This window comes from Solea solea, chromosome 21, assembly GCF_958295425.1.
Source record: "Solea solea chromosome 21, fSolSol10.1, whole genome shotgun sequence".
NCBI classification, from domain to species: Eukaryota; Metazoa; Chordata; class Actinopteri; order Pleuronectiformes; family Soleidae; genus Solea; species Solea solea.
In genome coordinates this window covers 14,660,254-14,684,360 of record NC_081154.1, presented here as the reverse complement: position 1 = coordinate 14,684,360, position 24,107 = coordinate 14,660,254, and the positions used below count along the sequence as shown (strand labels likewise).

General features: G+C 40.2%; 1 protein-coding gene across 2 annotated transcripts in view; it reads right to left on the bottom strand.

Moving 5' to 3' along the window:
* The window catches only part of LOC131448976 (zinc finger protein 385C-like), a 69,123-nt gene that overhangs the window by 5,896 nt on the left and 39,120 nt on the right, over positions 1–24,107 (bottom strand). For both annotated transcript variants that reach the window (XM_058621824.1, XM_058621825.1), the window contains 3 exons: positions 8,643–8,797; positions 5,301–5,408; positions 189–354 (listed from right to left, as the gene is read on the bottom strand). In XM_058621824.1, coding sequence (XP_058477807.1) covers positions 189–354; positions 5,301–5,408; positions 8,643–8,797 — 429 coding nt within the window. The remainder of the gene's footprint in view (positions 1–188; positions 355–5,300; positions 5,409–8,642; positions 8,798–24,107) is intronic.

Sequence of the window (24,107 nt, the reverse complement as noted above, 5' to 3'; positions counted from 1 at the left end):
AGAGTAATTACCTATCTGACAGGGCCAATGATAGTCGTATAGGTAATAGTTGCAAATTAGCCGGCTGAGTGACAGCAACCAAGCCTTAGTGCTTTTGTCATTCCAATTACATCACTAATTACTCCTAGGATGATGAGAATGTGCTTTTTAAAAAAAAAAAAAAAAAAAGATAAAAGAAAAACATATACCTTGTTTGTCTGATGAGGGCACCATTGCTCCTCCCATCAACCTCTTCTCTCTGTCTTTTGCTGCAGTGGACGCACTGTGTCCATTCCTGTGCCGGTTCCTCTGGGTCTCCAGGGCTTTTAGCTTGCGAGTGTGCTTGTGACCTTTGTAGTGCGCCTCTGCCTGGTTCTGAACACACACATACAAAAATATGTACATTTAAACAAGCACAGAGTAAAAGCCATTGTACAGGACTGCATATGCACTGAATCACTGACAAAGTGATTAAAAGGCCATCATGAAATCAGTAAACTGTAAATATTCCATCTCTTCCAGTTCCCTGGCTTTACATGCTTCTGTGGGGTTGAAGCAAATCATATGTGATTGATTTGACTCAAAGGAAGAGTCACGTCGCCATTTCCATCATCATCATCATCATCATGGCTGCGCTCAAATGAGCATTGCTTGGACCCGTGACCATCCTCTGAGCCCACTGGCTCATCTTTCCACTGATTTGTTCTGACACAGAATGGCCCGTGTCCGTTCTGCCGCGACACAAAATGACTTCTGTGCCGTGTGCAGCGAGCGCAAACACATTTTGTGGCAGCGTGACAACAGATGCATGCAGATTTGGGATCCCAAAATGGCTGTGAATGGCTGTAGATGAAGTAAGTATGCACTCTACAGAGGGACAACAGCGAGCAGCAAACACAAGTGCACCGGCACTGAAACACAACAGCTGAAAAGAAACAAACAAAACACAGTTATATTGTAATCCAATCAATCAACACGGTTTCAAATCTATACATTTTGAATTGTCTTTATGGACCACAAATAATTCACCACAACATACACTATGAGCTACACCCATGGTTCTCAAACTGTGGCACGTGTACCACCCATGGTACGTGAGCTTCCTCTGGTGGTACTTGGAGGAAAATCAGAAATAGTAGAGATAATAGAGTAGAGCTTGGAGGAATTTGGTCTGGAGTGCATAGAAAATGAAACAAATAACAAAAAAATAAATAAAAGTAAAATAAATAATTATTAGAGTCACGTTATCTCTCGCTTATGACCACAGCACTGGTCAGCCACCTCAACAACGGAGGCAAATGGCCTCTTCAGGCTATGCCCGGCCGAGCCCCAGTGACCCGCATCCAGGCAAGGGAGAGTGTGGTCCATTTTTGTTTTTCTTCGTAAGAGGTCATTTTGAACCGCTCTTTGGCCGGTCCCTCACCTTGGACCTGTTTACCATCAGTAACCCTACCAGGGGCACAAATCCCCCAACAACTGAGCTCCTAGAATCATTGCAACATGCAAATCTCCATATCAATCTAGCAATTTCTATGTACTGATGAGGTCGGAGGCAGATGAAAACCCAGTCAAAAGTGGTTGGTGAAGTTGGAGTAAGAGCTTTGTGTACAGATTGTGAAGCCCATGGAGACAAACTGATATTTGGGCTACATGACTATAACTGATTTGAGTTGATTGAGGAAAAGCTCAAGTGTTAGTTGTACTAAAATGCCATGTCAAACTACATCTGCCGAAAGGGGAAACGTTTCAATCGCTTCAGCATCTGACACCGTTCACAACATCGAGTTCACAGAACAAGCAGCAGTCTTAAAGGACATAAGGCAGGTGACGCGACACACTTCACTTTTCCTTCTGTCAATAAACTGTCCATTTACTCGTTTCAGCTTTCAGTTGTTGAGCTCTGCTTAAAGAAGATTTTTTTTCCACTTCAGCCATATGTGACTTTAATACAAACAAGAACACTTCTGCAACACTAGTATCTTTCTGCTCACCTAAATCAACATGGATCAACAGGACTTTACGTGTCTGGCTTCATACAAGGCTGTTATGATAATTTGACCATGCTCAATTTTTTAAGTTAAGTGTGCATAGAGTAGAAGTAGAAGTGGCGCAGGTTTTAACTTTGCATAAAGCTCAGCATGCAACACGGACAGAAAGGGCACCACCGTGACTCAGAGTGTGCGGTGGAGCAAAGGGCATACGACCCCTTTGGCTCCGCTGAATGTCAGCGCACACGAAAGCATTCGGCGACATAATCGACTGAGTCAGAGGGATGAAGCTGCTCTCATCATCTGCATACTACCAAACTATCCGGCATGCCAGCGTAGTATGGGTTCACTATGTTCCACCATAGTAACTTTGTGTAATGAGTATCCCAGCGCAGCGACACATACACTCACCCCCTCCCTTTCCCAAGCACATCACGGAACTATGGTGGCTTTTCTCATACCAAAAAGAATGTTCCTCTTCTTCATTTGCATAGAAATGCATCCTCTGGCTTGTTTGTCCATTCATACAATTGCTGTATTTTGAAGCGATTATACACTTCAGCCAATAAATAGTTACACACTGAACCTTTAAGATATCAGAGAGAAACCTGTATTCTACTATATTGTATACGTGCCATCAATTCAACAAGGTTTGTCTTTACACTGAACGAACAGCTTCAGCTTTTCATTTTAATATTCCCCTTTAAATACCCTCTTCTACCCAGCCACGGCTAACAGGACATGACGGCAATTTCTCATTGTTAATTTTAGTGCAGCAAGCAGTGAATGCAACACTGACACACTGTATTAAAGCCATAAATAGTTGTTATTTCTAACACCTTTGTGACATCCAGCCGATTACATTTGAAGACTCCCCCTTTCTGACCTGCTCTAGCCTCCACCAACTATATATAGCAATAAAAGATCTGCTTGCATTGCTCCACTGCGTGCTGGAGTTATTTAAGGCTTTTAAGATTCTTTGGACTTTGAGGTTTGTCTATTAGGACCTTTGAAAAGTTGGATTGTGTTAATATTGCTTTTTCCTATAGTTTAGTTTGTCTCTTAACTAAATTAACTCAATTTGTCTCTTAAACTTCTTGCTTTTCTATTTCACTTAGTTACCTTATCAGTTTCAGCTGTACCAACCTCTCTTTAGTATTTAGTGCTTGCATAGTTGCCAGATTATGTTGATCCCACAGGGATCAGCGTTCCATCATTCCATTCTTTGGTATGGCTTTGTGTAGGATCTCAGACCTTCTCGGATGTTTTTGCTTCTTGTTTTGAACCTCAGCGTAAAAAATGTAAAGCAGTCTTTCATAACACCTGCTTCTAAATTGACAGTTTATTGTGAAGCTGTTACAAGAAAGTACTTGCTTTTGACTCTTGTACATAGAAAATTGATAAAAAGAACTTAATAATTAATTCCTACCAGTAATTTGTAATGATGTACCAAATAAAAACATCAATCAACCTAAATGACCACATAAAACAAGCATAACAGATTGTTGTTAAGTGAAATTTTGCTCATCCATGAAAGCTTTTTTTTTTCCAGCCTTGGCAAGCTGAAGCTGCATGTTCAAGGTTTGATGTCAATGACACTAATGGTGCTTTTCCACTACATAGTCCCTCGCCTCGCCTCAGCACGGCACGTTTTTTTAGTTTCCTGACTGGAAGAGTCATGAACAAGACGTCCAACACAAGAATCAAACCTGTAGATCAGTTAAAAAGACTTAACAATCCAGAAAACTCGCCAAAATTGAGCACTGAAAATAAAATCTCAGTATTGAACAGAGGAGTCTATTTAGCGATAGCAGTGCCGAAAGCCGGTGATCGCAAGCGCCGATCATGAAGGAAGTACTGATTCTACTGATTGAGTACACTGAAAACAGCTGCTTTACAAGGCACTAGTTTGTGTGTGTCGCGTATAAAGTCACAGCAGTTTCATGCAGCCATGCTGTGACGACCCCACCCACGTTGAGGAGGTAGGTACTATATTGTGATGGAAAACCAACCAAACCGCGTAGAGTTGAGCTGTGCCGTGCCAAGCAAGGCAAGGCAGTACTATGTAGTGGAAAAAGCGTTATAAAACCTTCTTCCTTATCTACCAAGACAATAAAATACAAGTAGACCTCAAACATTCTGAACTATTCCTTTAATCAAATCTCTTTTTGCAGATTCCAGCCACTAAGTGTTGGGACCTGGTACCTGCCTGCACCCTGGCATCCACCTCTCCAGCACTTTCAGGTTAGCTGCAGGTAACACAAAGAGGAGGAGGAGGAGGAGGAGGAGGAGAGAGACAGATGAGGAAGTGAAGGTGGTCCCACATCAGTGTCCCACTTCCTGGACATTTCAGAATTCACACAAAGAAGAGTTATTGTCATTCTGCCAGGTTGCTCCTGACAATATAAATGCTAATATGTCTAAATAAACTCCATAGGAATGGAAGCCAAATGAAGTCAAAGAGAGAGGAGAGATAAGAAGAAGAAAAAAAAAAAAGCCACAGAATTATCTGACTGGTTGGCTTTTTAAGAACCCCGCGCTTCATGGAAAAAAAAGAAAATAAAGAAGCTTTAAGATTGGACTGATAAAAAAGCTGTTTTTAAACCACTAGGATGTAAAAGCATTAAATGTGAAACTATTATCTTGATTTTTTCATCTGCATAGATGAAAAAATCAAGATAATAGTTTGGAGACAATTTGGAGAGTGTTGAAATGTTTTATGATTGGAAGAGAGATGCAGTTGGTTTAGCAGTCCTTTCATCTTGTCGCAGAGAAATGCCTCGCAGGCTGATTTGGTTTGGTTTTCATAACGAAACCTGTGTTTTTAGATAAGAACAGTTTTCACTCTTATCCGCTTAAAGATATGCAGTCTATCATGTGACCATTCAGGTGCGGCAGACATCTACAGTACATGCCAGTGTAAACAGAAATTTGTTTACTTAGTTTCAGGACTAAGGAGTTTCAGGAAGTACTACTGACTCCTCAGAAAATGCAGTTGGGAACGGTGAGTCATCTCAACCACTGATGACGCGGCGTTCCTGACTAATACTTAAGAAAACAGGAAAACAGAATTGGGAATGATGATGACTCAGCAAACCTATCTAATTTCAAATGTGCAGGGGATTCTTTAATTAGGTTTAATAAGGTGAAGTCAAAGGTGAAAGTAAGTGTTAATGGGGCTTTTAGGAGTTTATAATCAAATCCGCTTCACTGCGTTATTGTTTAAAATGGTCTGGATTTCTGCCTGTTCAGACTAAATTGTTTTTTTAACGTTTCAACTTTTTAAATTTAGATTGAATATGCAACGGCAGTGTGGACGGTTGTCTGACTTACAGTGGAATTGAAGCGCAGGTGACAGATATTACAGGAGATGATGGGTTTCTTCTTGGGCGGGGCCACTCCAAAGGTGTGGTTGATCACTGCCTTCTGCACCGGGTCCATCTAGCAGGAGAAACACACAACCATGTTATCATGTTTTCTATTACTGACCCTTAAATACAATAAGAATCAAGAGTGTGGCACATTTTGGTTCAAAATAAGCAGTTAAATATAGGTCAACAGAAGCCTCTATAGAAGCACCCCCCCCTGTTGGCCTCCTCCTGAAATCTCTGCTCAAAAACCTCAGAAGTCAGTCTGTGGATGGATGAATGAATTAAATGTTCTGTCGTGTTTATTACATAAAGATAAAATGTGTCTCAGAAACAGATAACTGAACCTTGCTTTTTCATACAACTACACACATCCATCCATTTTCTAGCGCTTTATCCTCCACAGAAGGGTCACGGCGTGCTGTGCCAATCTCAGCTGACATAGAGCGACAGGCAGGGTTCACATATAGAGACAAACAACCAATTTAGAGTGTCCAATTGACCTAATCCCCATATTGCATGTTTTTGGACTGTGGGAGGAACAACTACACACATCATAAGAAAAACTGCATTCATATATAATGTTAAACATGTAGAATTTAAGGGAAAATGAATGTGAGATACTAAAAATCTATCTGTTTTGTTCAATGTGGAATTGCATAAATATCTTTTGTATCTTCCGGATGATGAGTTACCCTTGAATGGGCCCAGATATAATTATCCACACTACGGTCAACACATCTCAGGTCAGTGACAAACAGTTTGACAGTGGTGACGTGTGTGTAATTTGCCTGGCTAAATATAACTAATCCCGAGACTGAACGGATTATGATTATTAGTTTGTCAAGTAATGCTCTCTCTGATGAAGGGAAGGCTTGTCACGCACACACACAAACACTGGTTTCCATAACTTCAGCGGAAATTACATTGACGTACATTCATTTCCTGGAGACTAACTCTAACCTTAACCATAACTACTACTGCCTTAATCCTAACCCTAACCCTAACTTTAAAACACGTCTTCACCTTAAACTGTAGTTATTAACATTACAAGGGCTTGAATTTGTCTCCATAAGGAAGAAAAGTCCCCATAATATGACTGTGTAAACAGATGTAGGTCCCCACAACATAAGGAATTCCAGGTACACACACACATACACATAAATATAGTGTTAGAATAAAGCACAGTTCAATTTACACTTTTAAATAACCCTTTCTGATGAATTCTATTCACAGTGTAAATCCCAACAGTGCAGCCGTGTGAGTAGATTCATATTTTTATCCTCTAGGTGTTAGACAGGAATCTTCCCACACCCTCCCACAGCCCTACATTTAGCTCACTCCTCTTATTTGTCTCATTAGGGGTTAAAAATAAATGTAGACCATATGTAAGTCTCTGCCACAGCAAACCTACGTACTGGACGCGTGTGTGTGTGTGTGTGTGTCTGTGAGAGAGAGACGTGTTACATGTGGGATGTCTTGAGCATATGCTCACAACTGAGTGGAGTTGGGTAATATGGGAACCTGCCAATGCAGCCATAAAATGCTTTATTTTACAATATAAAATGACTTCAAATTGCACACTTAAATAAAGTTCATGATTTTTTTTACAGTACAAATCAGAAGACTTGAACAACATAATTTCAAAATGAAACAAGCCCTAAATATTTACAAATTAAAAATAAAAAAAACATGTCATGCCTATTGTCATTTTGTGTTGTGCAAAATCTTGTTCAAGGGAACTATTACCAGGAAACTCACAAGAGGCTAATCTGGTTCTTGCATTGTCTAATTAAAAACTTTGTTTTAAAATTTAAAACAGCTTCTCATTCAATAGATAATTTGTTTCTCTGAAGTACCTGCACATAAATTCTTCAATCCAGGACTCAGACACAGGCTCAGTGAAAACATATACCTCATATCCACTAAGCAGTGGGGTTTGGAACATACACCCTGATCTGAATTGCATTTTCCCCACAGGGTCAGTGGGACAAATGTGCACCTTCCAAACACTAAAGAACAATCTTTGATTGTTTGTCTGTGTAAAGTAAACAGAATGGAACAGTAAAAATTACAGGGAGAGTTCCGGACATCAGGCGGGAGTGAATTCCAGAGATGCTGATGTGGGCGGAGGGTACATGGAGGAGGATCTGAGGGAGCGGGAGGAGGTGGCGATGTGGAGAAGGTCAGAGAGATACGGAGGGGCGAGTTTGTGGACGGCCTTGAAGGCGTAGAGTTTGAATTGAATTCCGAGATTAATCGGGAGCCAGTGTCAGCTGCGTAAATAGCGTAATGTCGTACCAGCGTGACACAGTGCACCTTGCCAATAAATTCCACAAAGAAGAAGAACGTGGCACAGTAAACAAAGAGCAACAAAGGGGAGGAGTCAGCACTTCATGTTCTCTCTACTTGGCATGAAGCTATGACGAGGAGAAAATCACAAGTGATGATTATCTGTCAGCAGTGTCAACATCAAACTGGATCAGAGTTTCCAACTGGGACGTCAGAAAAAAATGATTTTAGCTACAAAAAAAAAACAATAAACTCAACACAGACTTATTATTATTATACACTGCCATATGACTATGTGTGCTGCTCTATCTTACTCATTTTACTGCTCATTCCTTCACACCAAAGTCCAAAGATGTTTACATCACAGCACATGTGGGTTGAGTTCAAATGAGTTGTTCTGGTTTACTTTAGTGACACAAACTTACAAAAACAAGGCAGCAACAGACCAACTGCTAAAAACGCTGATTATCTTTATGAACTTTGGTGCAGGAGAGTGAGTGGTTTACAAAGCAGTAATTCTTAAGATAGCGCACACTTAGTAGATTTTATTTGAAAAACAAAAACAAAATCCAAAATCTTTTTTTTTTTCTGATGTCAGGCATGTTTTCACTGAGCTTGCGCCTGTATACTTATGCTTATACTTATATAATTTCCCATGTTCAACCTTTGTTTATTTATACTGTATATATCAAGTCCATACTGTGTACATTCTGCAAACCGTCTATAATGTACATTCTATGTTCTATTTTAACTCATTTTTTTATAGTCTTAGTGTTAATATCTATACATATTGTTCATTTTTTGGTAATGCACATTTATTATTTACTATCTTTATCTTTACTGTCTTTGCTGCTATAACAATGTACATTTCCACACTGCGGGATAAATAAAAGAATATCTTATCTCATCTATCTGTCGCCCAGAGCACAGTCACATGGTCAGCTGAATATATCAGTACCTTTTGGGGCTAGAAACACTGTACCACCTTCTAGTGAAATGTGAGGTCGTATCTCACCGTGTTGAAGTTGGGGAAGAGGCTGAGCGGTGACGAGCCGTTGACCCTGAGCGGCAGGAAGTGCTCCAGCTGGGTGTGACTCGGTGACGGGAGGGGTCGACCCGGCAGAGGCAGGGATCCCAGGAGCGGGTGGACTTGACTCTGGGACAGTACACCTTAAGCAGAGAAGATCACATGTACGTTAACACATCGCTGCAACTACTGTAAAAGCAGTGGTGTCAAACTCAAATGACCAATGAGCGTCTAGTCTGGTCAAGAGGAGGTCAGTCCAGAAAAATAAGTGGGGAAAAACACAACACAGTATTCCACCATGATATCACAATAAAGGTATACATGATAATATTTCACAGAATCTCAAAAGTAAAAGTGCTTGTTTTGATATGGAAAGATGTACACAATAAAAACATATTTATAATGCAAAATGGATAGAAAAATATGTAAATAATAATGAAGAAAAAGTGTGTAATACACTATGTCTTAGTGTAAGTATTATTGTTATTATTATTGTTATTTTGTTTATATTCTATCACGTGACTGGGAGCTGTGCCTCAGCCACACGTGCTGTGTTTACAAGGAAGAGGAGGTTGCGTGCCATGTTTTCATTATAAGATGATATTATGTGGTGGGCTGCATCCAGCCTGTGGGCTCTAAAGCCTTTTTCACACTAAATATTAGTGAAATAACCCCGAGTGAAGCCACTAAAAACACATTCCCACTCTTCAAGAACCTGTTTTAAGAGTGGGAACCTGTTTTTTTTTTTTTACAAGCTACACATCCTTCCACGCAGACAAAGACGGCAGATAACATATGCGCTCAACACCAATCCCTGCAGTGAATGATTCACTCAGTGAAGCTTTAATGACTGCAGTAATAACTGGGGATAAATGGTGAGAGCCTCAGTGTGGCCTTTTCCTCACTTCACATGTCCATCGTTTATTTTGACAAATGTCTCTGGCCTTTAAACACAGCACCGGCGTGCGCAGTTGTGCGGTTTCGTTCTTCCTCCAAATGGGTCACTCAAGATAAACAGGGAAGGGATTTTAATTGAGGTGCAAGACGGGCAGCAGTCGGAATATAAATTGTCAGTATGTAACCACTTTTTTTTAACAGTAACATTTACATACAAATGCACATACAAAATGTATTTGTCATTGTTACTATTATCATTTCTAAATGGAAATGTAACCAAATCTAAGCCACGCAGGAGTGAAAAAATGAAAAGAAAATTTGCCTTTCTTTCCACATCTAGAGTCAAATAACATAATATGAGATGAGTGCATATATCCGTCTGTCACAGGTGAGTTTTTGAACTCGGGACTCTTGATTTTTTTTGTCCAAATCCGTCCCTGGCCATAAATAATACATCATAACACTGGAGCTGCGGGCCATACAACATCTCACGAGGGCCGTGATAGGCCGGCGGGCCGGGGTTTGCCTGGGTTTGAACTGACTTTTAAAAAGGGGAATCCTATCATCTACTAGATATTTAAGAAACCACAGGCTCTGGTTGGTTGTGCTACTAGAGCAAGAAGGCAGCACTGCAGTAGTAGTAGTAGTATTAGTATCTCATTCACATACATAATCATCTACTTTATGGACATTTCAATCCAAAGAGTCAAGGACACTTGAACTCATCTCCAAAAAGCTTAGGTGTTAACGAACACCTTAATAAACAACACAGTACCAAGTGTTTTAACTGATCCATTTGAAGGACACAGCTCACATTAGTCTACGTTTACGTGTGAGACTTGTCTTTTCACTGCAGAGAGGAGACTGATAAGCAGTCAGAGGAGAAGAAGAACAACTGTGCAACGGCTCAGGAAGACAAAAGATGAACACAAAGTGCCAAAAAGTGTCAAATTTGAGCATGCATTACATTATCATTTCAAAACAGTCCACATGTTATTGACTCAAGCGATGTAAAGCCACCACTGTGTAGCTCTGTCAGTATTTAGATGAGAAATTTGAATGATTCTGTGATTCTAATTATTATTACATTTCATCCTGCGTTTGTAATTTTCACATCCCACTGGAGAACATACAAATTTGCGTGTGTTTACTGACAGAATTTGTTTTTGATGAATTCTATTTTCGTTTAAACGTCCCACCAGGACTGCTCACGTTCCCCTGAAGGCAATTAGGAATATTTAATTGCTTTATATTGAAAACACAGTGAACGACTTGAGTTGAGAGAAAGTAACAGCGACTGTGTCGCTGAGCTAATGTATTTAATCTGCCTGTCAGTATGACTTTTGGGAACATTGATTCCCTGTCCTACACAAATCTGAAATTGATCTCATTCATCTCTGACGCACATTCTCACAAAGCACAGCAGGGTTTAATCAACTGCAGTTTTCACCGAGCAAACGAGTCGCTGACATTGTCTGCGGGGAAGTGTGTTCATTGTCAGGTGAGAAGAGGAACGCGCTGCGGCTCTTCCCTTTCAAACTCCGCGTCTCGGCTGCATCCACACTGTGTGCTCCAATTAGACGAGTGGCAGTCTCACATTGAGAGGAATCACTTTTGTTGACTTTGAAAATATTTTTGAGATATATTGTTTCGATTGGAATGTATAATCGGCAATACATACATCGATCTAAAATGTTGTAGTTGTTTAAAGTCGCTGACAGGTGATGTACTTCCTGTCTGGGGCGCAGAAATATTTGGTCAGAGACAGAGGCAGGAGAGAGTTGGAGAGCAACAGGGAAAAGCTACAAACATCTTCTTAAATGAGATTTTGCTGCTTCTGTATGCTGTATTGAATTCTTACTTAAGATTTATTGAATAACATGTGCATGGAATACAATTTTCGACAATGAATCTCTTTAAAATGTCTGGTTTACCTATGATATCAGGTGTTTTAATTGGGTCAGACAGTTCATGTCATGTTAAAAGAAACTGGGTGCCTGAATAAAAAGTTTAATGAATGAAGATGAATTAATTTCTATGGAAAAGCAAGATCAGACAAACACTGTTCCAAGCAGAGCATTTAAATTTAAATTGGCGTAAATACACATGGTGTGATACATGGTTACCTGGCATCTGAAAACTGACTTCTCAGAATTTAATCAATGAATTCAAATGAATGATTTACAAAGATTTGTTTTCACTGAAATTCAAATTCTCCTCAGAAGATTTACTTCCCTAAGAAGCAAAGACCTGGTTTAGTTTTGCAGAGACTGAGTCAACCACTGTGTCCACTGTGAACCCAAGGGAAATTTAAAGGGAAATATGAAATATAATTTCATTTCTTTGTCATTTGTATAATTTGTTTTTAAGAAAGAAAAAAAATCTTGACTCTAATTTGGTGTTATGAAAATCTGAGATTTTATTTTTAGGTCATATCGCCCAGCACTTTACTGCACCACTGCCACCTCCTGTGAAAATCTCCCCATCCTTCACTGACTTAAAGTATATCAGTGCAACAACTGTAACACCAGGTGCAAGGTTTATAATTATTCTGTTTCTTAGTCATAGGTTTAAGGAGCAGCACGTGACAAGCCAATCAGAGTGCAGTCTTTCAACGATGCCTCGGTGGGTTTGTTTTGGTAATGGAGGATTTGTAAAGAATGCTCCTCTCAAGAGGAGCTGGATCTGTGTGCAGAAGGAAAGCGGGTGAGCAGCAGACAAGCGTTCTTTTGAGTGTCCACATTGTGCACTCGCCTTACATCATGCACACAACAGTGAACCATCATGAGTACCAGACGAGAGGATTATTGGGTTCAGCTTGAACCCTACACGACATAAGTGAACTGTTTAAGTATAGACACAAATGCACGAGTGAAAGAAAGGCTTTTGTATTATCATTCGTATTCTCAGAGAAACGGCCAAACGACTCTGCCAGGGTTTGTAACCTTATGAGCACAACTGTAACTTTGAATTAATTATAATCACTTCATTGTTTTAGATTTTCAGAAAAACGATCGATCACCGCATTGCCCTGCATCACCTACACGTAGGTAGTTAAAGTACGTAGGTAGTCGCACTATGCTTCTTAACAAACTAGGATGGTGACAATTATGAGATAGAGGAGGACAGTTGGCCGTGGCAGGAGCGACTACTAGAAGTGTGACTGAGCTGATTTACATATAAAAGTTCCAGTGTGGGAACCACTGTCGCCCCCTGTGGACCTCTGAGTAATAACCACAACACTGCGGTCCTGAGTTGACCTAGTTTTTCTTCCCAGTCCCTCACACACACACACACACACTTTGGCAAACGACTCAAACCAAACTGAGTAGAGTAGAGCCGAATAGTGTTAGAACTGTATAATGGAAAAAGCTCCATTAAACAATTGGACTGAAGGACCCGGGGACTCACTCCTCCTTCCATTGTTTTGCTTGTAATGTATGAATTTTCATTGCGCCCGTTTTCAAAAATGATTAAGTTCTAAATTTGCTTATATCTCGTCTATTTGTGGACAAAAGGAACTTGGCCCTGCATGGATCTGAGGCTTGGTTCTGGTCGTAGGTATCAATATAGATAGTTTTCATATGATAATGATTCCAGGTTTGGAGCAGACAAGAACACTCGCTTGTATCGCTGCTCATTTCCCTCCACTTCATGTGAGCAGTTTCTCACACTTAAAGTGAGCCAATTCCTGCTCTCTAATCTTTATTCACTCTCTTTGTTCCGTGCAGGAAGATGGATTTTTCTCAGTGGCTGGGAGTGTATAGGTCACAGGAACCAGCCTTTCTGCATTGAAAATGGATAAAAGATGATGAGCTGGAGAAATTATAGCACCTTGAAAATAAAAATAACTGGGGGGCTTAATCGCTATTGTGTCTAGGATTAGTCTCTGGGTGACTCAACATCATAGCAATCAAAGAGGAAGAGAAATGGCATCTTTCCACAAAGCGTGGAAAATGGGGGGGGTGGGGGGTGAGGAGCTTTTATAGCAGTGAATCAGAAAGCATCAGAGGGAAAGCTGCTTTGGCTCATTTCATGGTGAATGTATTTCACAGTATCATCTGTCTGAGCCAGTTTCTCCTTCTTCAATCTGAACAAAATCACGGCGACGTGATATGGAGGCATGCTGCCACTGTTCCCCAGTGAGTCGTCTCTGTGTGACATTAAAACAGTTTCCACCGATTAACTGGGCTTTTAACATCCAAATGGTTTTCTGCAATATTACCATAAAAAATCAAAAAAAACAAAAACAAAAAAAAAATGGATGAATGCTTCCCCTCTGGTGACTGATTTAATGAAGGGAGCACATTTAGTGGGAATGTGTGGTATCGCTGATTCTACAGCAAGATGTACTCTCACGAAGAACAGAAACTGCAGGATATAGAACAGATCACTTTTCCCCCAGTTGATGTAATTTTACATTATAAAAACTATATTTTTGTAATTTCTCTTTAAATAGGACATATTTATGCATGTTAAAATAATTACAATCATTATTTCAGGTTTATGACAACACATTTATGGATAATTGAATGTTTTTTTCAAGCCTTTGATTTGGCTTGACTCACTTGCACCTTTGGTTCATTTAGAGTGTCCAATTAACTTCTGCATGTGTTAAGACATGTGGGAGGAACAGGCCTGTTTTTATTTCACCTGGTGGCTGATTCTGGGTCATATAGCGTAAAACGAATGACATTAGCAGTGACTGCAGAACTTGAAAAACCACCCTCGACAACACACACTGAAGGAGTTTTTATTTAAAGATGATATAAAGACACTCGAATCCCTGCTGCACAGTGAACTCAATCAAAACAGACGGGTTAATCAAATAGGCGAGAGGATGAAAGCCGATGAATGCTTAAAAACGCATTTAAAAATCCTTCTTTCTGTTAATCCCGCACAACACACTTAGTAAAACTGAACAGAATGTTTTCCATACCACAAGTGCATTAAACACACACACACACCCCTTTTCTGCGTAATAAAACATTAGTGTTTAGTGCATCACTGCATTTGCACTAATGATGATCCAATTCATTACTTTACACTAGAGGCATTGAGATAAGCATTTATGATGAGCTCTGGTGGATGAATTAGCCTCCATCAAAGGCCACTGACCGCTGCACTAAGCTTTCTCTATTGGAAACGAAAGACCGGAGAGCCACATTTTCACAGTGGCTTGAATCACTGCCCCCACCTTGCACTGTGTGGTCTTTAAATAAATCATCTTTATTGTGACAAAGTACACTGAGGCCACGGGTGGCAACCAACAAGCAAATTCTCCCACTGACTGCCTCGTCTATTTAAACTCGTACAGCCGCAGCTGGACGGAGCCGACAGCTTTGTGATCATTTGTACCTGCGGGGCACCATCCAGCCCAGATCAGACTCCCTACGGTAATGTGTCCTACTTTCAACATTTTCACCTCAGGATCCATAAACTTCAATTGAATTGGTTCAGCTTGAAATCCAGGACTGGCGTCTTTGGGTCAAAGAAAAAAAAAAAGAAAAAATAAAGAAAAGTGTGACTGTTGTGTAAAAGACATGAAAAGTGGCAGCTTTTAATGTCCAAACTGGACATTTTCTTCCACAGAGGGGGCAAAGAACAGTGGATCAGCCGGCTAATGTAACGCTCTAATTAATTTGACCTTTACAGGAGGTGGTCAGCACGCCCTCGCCAACACTGCTGTGACCAACAACCCCCACTTAGCCTTTTCCCTACAAACATAACACTTATTTCTGTTCTTTATTTTCTTTATTGCCTTTATTGAAAGGCCAGAGTGTATTTTGAACGAATGAACGAGAGAGATAAAGTCTGGATGGATAAAATGTCAAAAAGCGACATTAAAGGCAGGGCAAAAGATTTCTGTACACATCCTTTAATTTGATATGCTCCAAAAGTCAATGGGATTATTTGGTTTTTCCTAATTTTTCCGTTCTCTTTAAGGAACCGTTCTCCAACACTCTTGAACGCCAACAATTAACAATCAACAACATGTTTAAGCTTTTATTGCAAAGGAACGATTGGAAATGAAAGGGGGATTCATAAAATTAAAGACCAAAGGACAGAAACAGAAGATTTTATGTACAAAACAATAGTTTTGGAGTGATTCAAAATGTTTGTCTGTAAATAAACAAACACTATAAAGATAAAAGTGATGGGCAGGGAAATGAGCACAGTGCTGCAGACACAGAGCCGTTTCCTGTACAAACTCCCTGCCCTTATCTATTACTCTCTGCACGTCTGTATCAAACACACTTAAAATAAACCGCCGCCATCTGCTTGAATTAAGATAAGCACGACCCCTATCAGACCAGCTGAATGGCAGGCAGCAGATGTGCAGAATATGTATCGATATGTGGAGTCTGAGTGCATCTTTATTTGCCTCATGAACTTAGTAATTAGCGGCTTTATGTCTCATCGCGCCTCTCCGAGCTTCAGAGACGCCGCGGCTGCCTGGGGAGACTGAAGGATCACACATTAGTGGCTTTCACAGATGACAGTCGCAGGGTATCTGCTTACCGGTGTGTCTCGAGAGATGTTTAGCAGTCGCTTCATCACTGAAGAGCAACGAGCAGTCATAGATTATCAAAGTGCTCTTTTGGTTGAACCTGTTTATAAAAGATTGTGTAGAGTTTTCAAGGCTCTTGTGATGGGGGGGGGAAAAAGAGTTTAACAACTGACAGACGGGTTGAGCTTTGGCTCTTCTCCATGACAAAGTTATGCATTTTTAATAGTTTGGAGAAAATGTTCAGCAAAACCAAAAGAGCACAGGAGAAAGAAGTGTACTCTTTATTTGGGTTGCAATATTAGTACGTTAACTCACCCGTTTACCCAATACCAGACCAAAGCTCATTGTGATCCATGCTCTATGTGCAGCACATTTTCTATCACACATCTTTCGTACGCATTCACACGCTGTCGGCGCAGCTGTCACGAGCAACGCTGGGAGAAGTATCTTGCCCCAGGACATGCAGACGAGCAGAAACTGGAATCAAACACACAACCCTCCAGTTGAAAGACGACCGATCATAACTGAAGTTCTCCCACATGCTTGGAAGGAAAGATTAAAGGCTCCTTCACCTAGTGAAATTGCTAAATCTTACACACTGTACCTTTGATAAATATAAGTGATAACCCTCTGGCTATGTCCTGCACGATATTTGATATATACATACATGTATCTGTATGTATATATATATATATATATATATATATATATATATATATATATATATATACACAGAGAGAGAGAGAGAGAGAGAGAGAGAGAGAGAGAGAGAGAGAGAGAGAGTATATAGAAAGGTTTTTTCCTGTGCCCAACTGCAGTAAACTCTTTTGTAGTGGAATTAACATACTATCTTCATACTCTATGACGCAGCACATTATTATTAAATCTAATTTTTTTCATTAAAGAAAATAAATTGCCAGATCGATAACCGATAATACCCTATAACCCTATTTAAAACTGCAGCGAGTGTCAGTTTTGTGTAATCGTGCATGGCGTAAAGTCAATTTCATTAACGACAGATCTTCTCTCCGTGTATTTATTTGCTTGAAACCGCGAGCGTCACTCACGACAAAATAGGCGCGACGTCTGAACTCAGAAATAGACTACAGACGCGACAAATGCCAAGCATCCAGTGTGAACCAGGCCTCAGCTCTGACCCAGACACTAACATTGGTTTGTGTAGCTATGGTAGAAAACAAAGTCCTTGTTATGACTGAGTGAAAGTCAAACAAAAAGCAGTGCTTCAATCGCGTATTATACGTTCATTATCAAGCTGCGAGAGAGACGATTTTATCTTTCCACTTGCTTGCTTACTTCTTTAAGCATAATGGAGCCATCAGTTACATGTCATATGCATTGTATTGCGTTAAATATCCTTCAGCATACAGTTGGTTAACAAAAATTCAGAAACATCTATGACTATAAAAGTCCGGCAAGGAAAAAAAACAAACTTTTATCCTGCTAAATACATTTTTATTTAAAAGTGAAGGGGTGGGACACCAATACTCTCTATGATTACATATAGCTAATACTTACTACTACATACTACTAATACAAGTCAAATCAAATACAAAGTCCAAATCTGAATGAGAATGGCATTGTCAGCCATGACCATTAGCTCAGTGGCAACTGTTTTTCCCACCACTGAGGGGATTTTAACAAGAGCAACAAGCCTGAAGCTGAAGGGAAGGAAACAGTTTCTATCCACAGTTTACATCTGGTAAGATGTAAACTTACTTAATATTTAAACACAGACAGCTCATTTCACTTATTAGTGATCACATAAGGGGCACAATCTCCATGCTGATCTTGTATGTGTGTGTGTTAATATTAAGCCATCACGTGTGAATTGTCAGTGCATAGGAAAAGCAAAAAAAGAGTCACATCAGGTTGATGTTGGTGAGAAAGATCCCTTGGATTATGCCAGAACGGTACGCAGTTATTGCTCTCTGACATTAAACTTGTCAGCTTCGATTTGCATCCCCAGGTATTTGGAAGGCTGTGTCGTCTTGTTTTAGCCTCTTTGACACATGTTAATGGTTTCTTGCGCTGTGGGAAACCACATCATGGGGCATAATGGGCCGGATGACTGAGCTCTGGAGTGATGGACGGACTGTCAGCAGCGAGGGAAGGTATGAAGTGGTCAAATCTGAGGCGTCTCGGCGATAGAGACGTTCCTATTAGGATCCACAGAGGATGAAAAACAGGTTTAATCAGTTTGCCTTGTCCTAATCTTTCCCCCGTGTTTCTCTGATAGTCAGAAAATTATTTCTACATATCTACTCTGAAATATCTTCTCTAATATGTTTCTAATGGCCCTGATTCAAAGGGCTATTTTTTTGAAACCATAAAATAATCAGATTTTAGTTGAATCATAAAGGCCCCAGAGCAGGTGATGTAAAGAAGTCTTTACTCTCCTCTCTGAGGATCCATGTGGCCTCAACATAGCCATGAGATCAGCTTCTCACAGTCCCTGGTTCAGAATAGTCTGATGCTGGACTGCAGCAGATCCCTGGTCATCTGATATCTTAAGGCTGCATGAGCTCTTGGCAAATCCAGAATATGACACAAATCCATGGCATGTGTCTAAATCATTAAAATGGCCTAATGTAGTAAGTCATTGAGCATACAGCTCAGATAAACCATTTTGATGCAGGACATGAGAACATGAACTCCGAAATGATTTCATTGCACAAGTTCCAATATTTTGAGGTCTTGAAGCTCAATTATGGGTCACACAAAGCACATTTTAAATAAAATGTTTCTAACGTTGAAAGTTGAAAATAGGGACGATCGCAAAATTCACAAATTGATCTTGTAGCTGAAGGTTAAAGGGCCAGTGCAAGGTTTTTGAAGCACAGTTGCATGACACATACAGGGGATGGATCTCTGCGTGGCCACTCCACTGAGAAAGCAGCCTGACAGAACCTGGAAAGTGCCTGTAAAATTCTTGATTTTGATGTTTCCAAGTGACACAAACTAACCAAAAACACTGATTTGCTGCACGGACTTTGGTGCATGAGAGTGAGCGGTGTGCAAACTTCAGCTTCACGCCTCATGAGTGACGACACTCTGACCAATCAGTGGACGGCAGTCTGGCGATGGCAAGTCTGGCATCGGCTCAGCTCACCTGGAACCTCACAGGAGCTAATGGAAAAGCCAACAAAACAAGCATGGAGTCTTGCCGTGCCGTGCCGTGTCGTGCCGTGCCAGGACTGTTTAGTGGAAAAGCGTGGATACAGTGCAGCCACTATAGCCTCTTTCACACTAAAACACTTTTGAGACTTTTAAACCCAGGTGAAGCTGCTAAATAAAAGGTGAAGAACACCACTTCAACTACCAGTGCGTGATTGTGATGTTACGGACGTTCTGGAAAAAGGAGTCAATGTAAGAAGAAAACAACAACAATAGTATGTTTGCCGATTAAACACAACAGTAATGGACACACTTTAATTTAAACCTGGAATTCCATTGGGGTTTTTTTGATGAGTGGGAATGGGATATACAGTATGTGTCACCACCGCATACAAACAACACTTCATAAAACCAGAATAATCACTTTAAGGTTAAGACACAAAGGTGCACGTGTGTCCCAGTCATTACTATTCAGGACAATCACAGTCAACATTTCACAGTGACTGATTGGGGTTGTCAGTCTCTGTAAACACCTGTAAAATTAGATTTTAGGGGGGGTTTAATTCACAATTCATGCATGGTTGTTATTCATTCATTCATCAATGAGCCAAATGTACCCCTCGTATCAGCCAGAGCTATTTTTACTAGCTTTAAAAACACCTGCACGTCTGGTAGTTTCTCCTGGAGAATGTGTCAGACTGTAATTACTGTCACACAATTATAATGTGTTATCATTTACATTTCTGTATACACTTTGAATACCTTAAAGGGACAGTTCCATGTGTGTGTGTGGGTGTTTTCCCCTGCCTTCCACAGGGGAAAATGTAAAACATGTTAGTGCAACTGGAATTGACCTAAATCAAATTTCACACCCAGACAATCCAATAGGGAGTTGAGCTACTACTGCATGTAAAGATTTAGTTGTACTGCGTGGACATGTGCTACAGTTCCCACCCCGTGACCTGGAAATAATAAAAAAGTAGGGACACTCGGAAAAACAAACACACAAAAAAACAACAAAAAATCTAAAACTATCTCTTAAGTAAATAATTGAGTATTACCACTGACAAAAGTGCTCAATTAGCATATGTTGTCACTTACAGACAGGCTGGTTCATTCTCTCAAGGGGTTGGTAAAAAACTAAACAAAACAAAAAAATTGTCAATGTCAAGTCATCATGATGTTTTTTTAAAAACTTGACTGAGGTTCTCTCTCACCGACTGAGTCACAATACAGCAGACTCATTTAATTTACTCCGAGATAACCTGCACTATACGTATTGCAATTAAAATCATACTGTGCCGTATTCATTACCCCGTGATTAAAATAATGACTCATTAACACTGGTGGATAGTGAATATGAGCCCCTGACGTAAAATTAATGGATCCATTAAACTGATTCATTAACTTCTGGCTCTGGAAACATTTTTTTTTTTAAAGAAAGCATTTTCAATAACACGGCATAAAAACAAGAGTCTCTCTAACTCCACAGTGCACTACGCTGGATGAGTGTGCAAAGCGTCGGAGTCTTGGGAAGCCTTGCTTTTGATTCAGGCCCACAGCAGCACACATGCTCCTCCTGCCAATAACAAGGCTCCAGCAGACCAGTTGTCACTGTCTCATAGCCACTATTTCACATTATTCTGAAGTCAAAGTGATTTGCATGACTTCAACTTCTGTAAGATTCTTTATCATGTTCTTTCCTAAGTAGATATAGATTCATTTTGTTTTTAAAACCGTAAAAACTAAAACTAAGTACAGTAGATATACTTTAACCGTTGTATGAACTTTAGTTTAATTCTTCACTGACATGGCCCCAACAGGGAGAGGATTTGTAGTCAGGCCGCAACGTAAAATAAGCCCCTTTTCCACCAACATTTCCAGGAACTTTTATTACCAGGAACTTATTTACCTGGGGAACAGAATTCAGGGTATTCCATCGCACCTCAAAGTTCTGGAAAATGTATTCATACGGGGGAGTGGTATAAGAAACTCAACTACATCTCCAACTGGAAGTCCCGCTGAACCTCATCCTCTGCAAATATGCTCCAAAGAGCCACTTATCGTACGTCCATTTCTTTTGCTCTCCTTCTTCTTTTTAAAGGTCTTCTGAAAAATGTGTTACACCTTTAGCACACAACCACAACCCTCTACACCTCCTGGTAATGGGAAAAGTGCCTATTCGTGAGCAGGTACTTCTTTTTGGGTAATTTTCGGTGGAAACGCGCCACGGTTTTTCAAAAAGTTCCTGCGGTGGAAAAGGGGCTTATATCAAGTCTAAAATATGTCCATCTGGCATGTAGTGGTCTCTATCACTAGTTTCAGGTGTTCTTTAATACATCATGATATCTACTTTGTAAATGATTGTCCCATTTCAGGTCAAATAGATATAAAGTATTGGAACAATAGGTTCAATAGGTGTTCGGTTGCAGGAGTAGACGGATATTTAGTGGGTGAGCTGTGAGTCAGTCCAAATATGGTAAATGTTTGTATTTATATTGTATTTATATAGCTTTTTTACCACTCAAAGCTGCTTTACACTACAGTTTTGCCATTCACTCACACTTTCAAAAACACTCATTTTTAAATTTTTAATCACTCATCTTTCATACCCACTCACACGCTGCAACGTGGGATTAAGTGTCTCGCCCAAGGACACATCGGCATGTAGACTATAGCGGAGCCGGGACCCGAACCCACAACATTCGAGTTGAAAGACTGAGCTACTGTCCTCCATGGTTTCTTCTAATTTCAAAACACCAATATTATTGCTCTGGTCGAAATACTTAACTGATTAAAAAAAGAACTTCACAACCCTGTGGGTTATATGTCAGGGTGGGCTGGCATTTCGCCTTAACTGAGATAGACTGTGTTGTAAATGTTTGACTTGTGTGTTCCCACCCAAAATATGAAACCACTTTGGATAATATCAGAAAATGTGTTGCATTTGTGGCTGGTACAAGGCAAAATGAGATTTTCCTGAAAGACAAACAAAGCAGGAAACAACAATCATTGAGGTCATTTGTGACTTGCAGACTGTTATTTTGAGGCTGATCAGACAACTATCATTTGTGGTAAATGAAATTCTCTGGTGTTTCCAACCTCTGATATAAAGTAAATAGGTATGTGTGTGTGTGTGTGTGTGTGGGTGGTAATTTGCATTTCAGGATTTTATGATTTTACAACGCAGAGCTTTGCACGAACACAACCACGACATAAGTTCACTGTGAATTCTGCTTCAGGGGAAAGAAAAGAGCAGAGTTTGCGCCACTCAAGTCAGTCTGTGTCACAAAATGATGTGAACATATTAAACCCCATTACAACCCATTTCAAGCCAAATACACTCATGAGACAATTTGCGCACACACACACACACACACAAAAGCTTTGGAATACATTATTCTGCCAGGTCTGAATAAATTAATTTTGTGTTGGAAAATCTTTTGACGTTTTAAATCTTGATAAAAGGGTTATTCATTATTTTTGAGCCATTTTTTTGGTGTGTCCTCTTGATATTATTTGGGGATTCTTTTTTTTTTCTCCCTTTAAAAATCTAATTAACTCTCCTTTCATGCTTTTAGGATCCTGTGTTGTGTTACCTGGCTTATCACATGCTTATTTACGTTTCATCACATTCTCTCTCTCTCTCTCTCTCTTTGTAATGAGAGCTCTACAAATATTTTCACAGAGACCTCCAGCCAGACCCCGCAGTGGCGTCGACGTGGTGTCTCACGCCGCTGAACGCAGTTAATTTCCAACTGGGGTGGGCCAATTGTTCGGATCACGTAATTACCAAAACCAGTCGCCGTGTCGTGCTGTAGGTGAGGCGACTGCTATTTTGCTGCATGAGGCATAACACATGGAGACAGGGCCCCCAGTGTGTATATTACACTATTGTGCTCCCGTTGTGATCTATTATAATGATTTTCACCAATTTGCTTTAGTAGACCAATTCCTTCTTCCTCCAGCTTCGTGTTATTCTATTCGACTTCTTTAAAAAAGGCCAGAGAGACAAAAAAAATGTATCTCGCAGCTGAGAAAAGGGCTTCTTCAGAGGAATTTTTCAGAGTCACATCTCTTACGATACTGACTGGAGAATGATGGTGTGTGTTGTCTGTCATGGCCGCTTCGGCACAGTGTTCTTGGCAAAGGGGCGGAGGGGTGAGGACATCTGCAGCATGGCCACCAGGCAAAACTCTACACTTATCTCCTCTCCAACTGATTTCCTTTGATCTCCATAATCTGCCGTTTAAAGAAAGAAGCATCCGCAGCTGCTGCACAGACTCTTCTTAGGCTTTCTATCCAGGCTCACATCGTACACTGTGTGTGTGTGTGTGTCCATAAGCCTCTCACAAAATGCATATATAGCACATACAGTGGCCTACTTCAAACCTTTAAATCTATAAAATGAGAAGTGCCAATTTCTGCCGAGGATTAAATTCGACAACAATTATTGTTCTGCTCATTTTCTCTGGGTTTTTTTTTTTGCGCTTCGTGAAAATGTCAGAAAACAATAAAAATGGCTTATTGCAACCGCCGAGAGGCCAAAGATGGTTTTCAAAAGAAGATTAGAAGTACGAAAATCTCACATTTTGTGATGATTAATCCCTATCACACTTGTTTGATCATTTCCATTCCACATATATCCATATATGTGGTTTTGTAAGTTAAAAACCCTAAATACAAAGACACACACACACACACACACACACACACACACACACACACACACACACAGACAGAGACATACACAAATGACTAAAAATCCCAGCATTGCTTTTACCTCAAACAGGCTCCAATTATAGAAGCTAATCTGGGCATATTTCCCTCGGGAGGTGGAGACATAATTGCGGGCAATCTACACAATGATATCCGCGCTGTTCTTGAGGGGCATTAAAAATGGGGCCTGA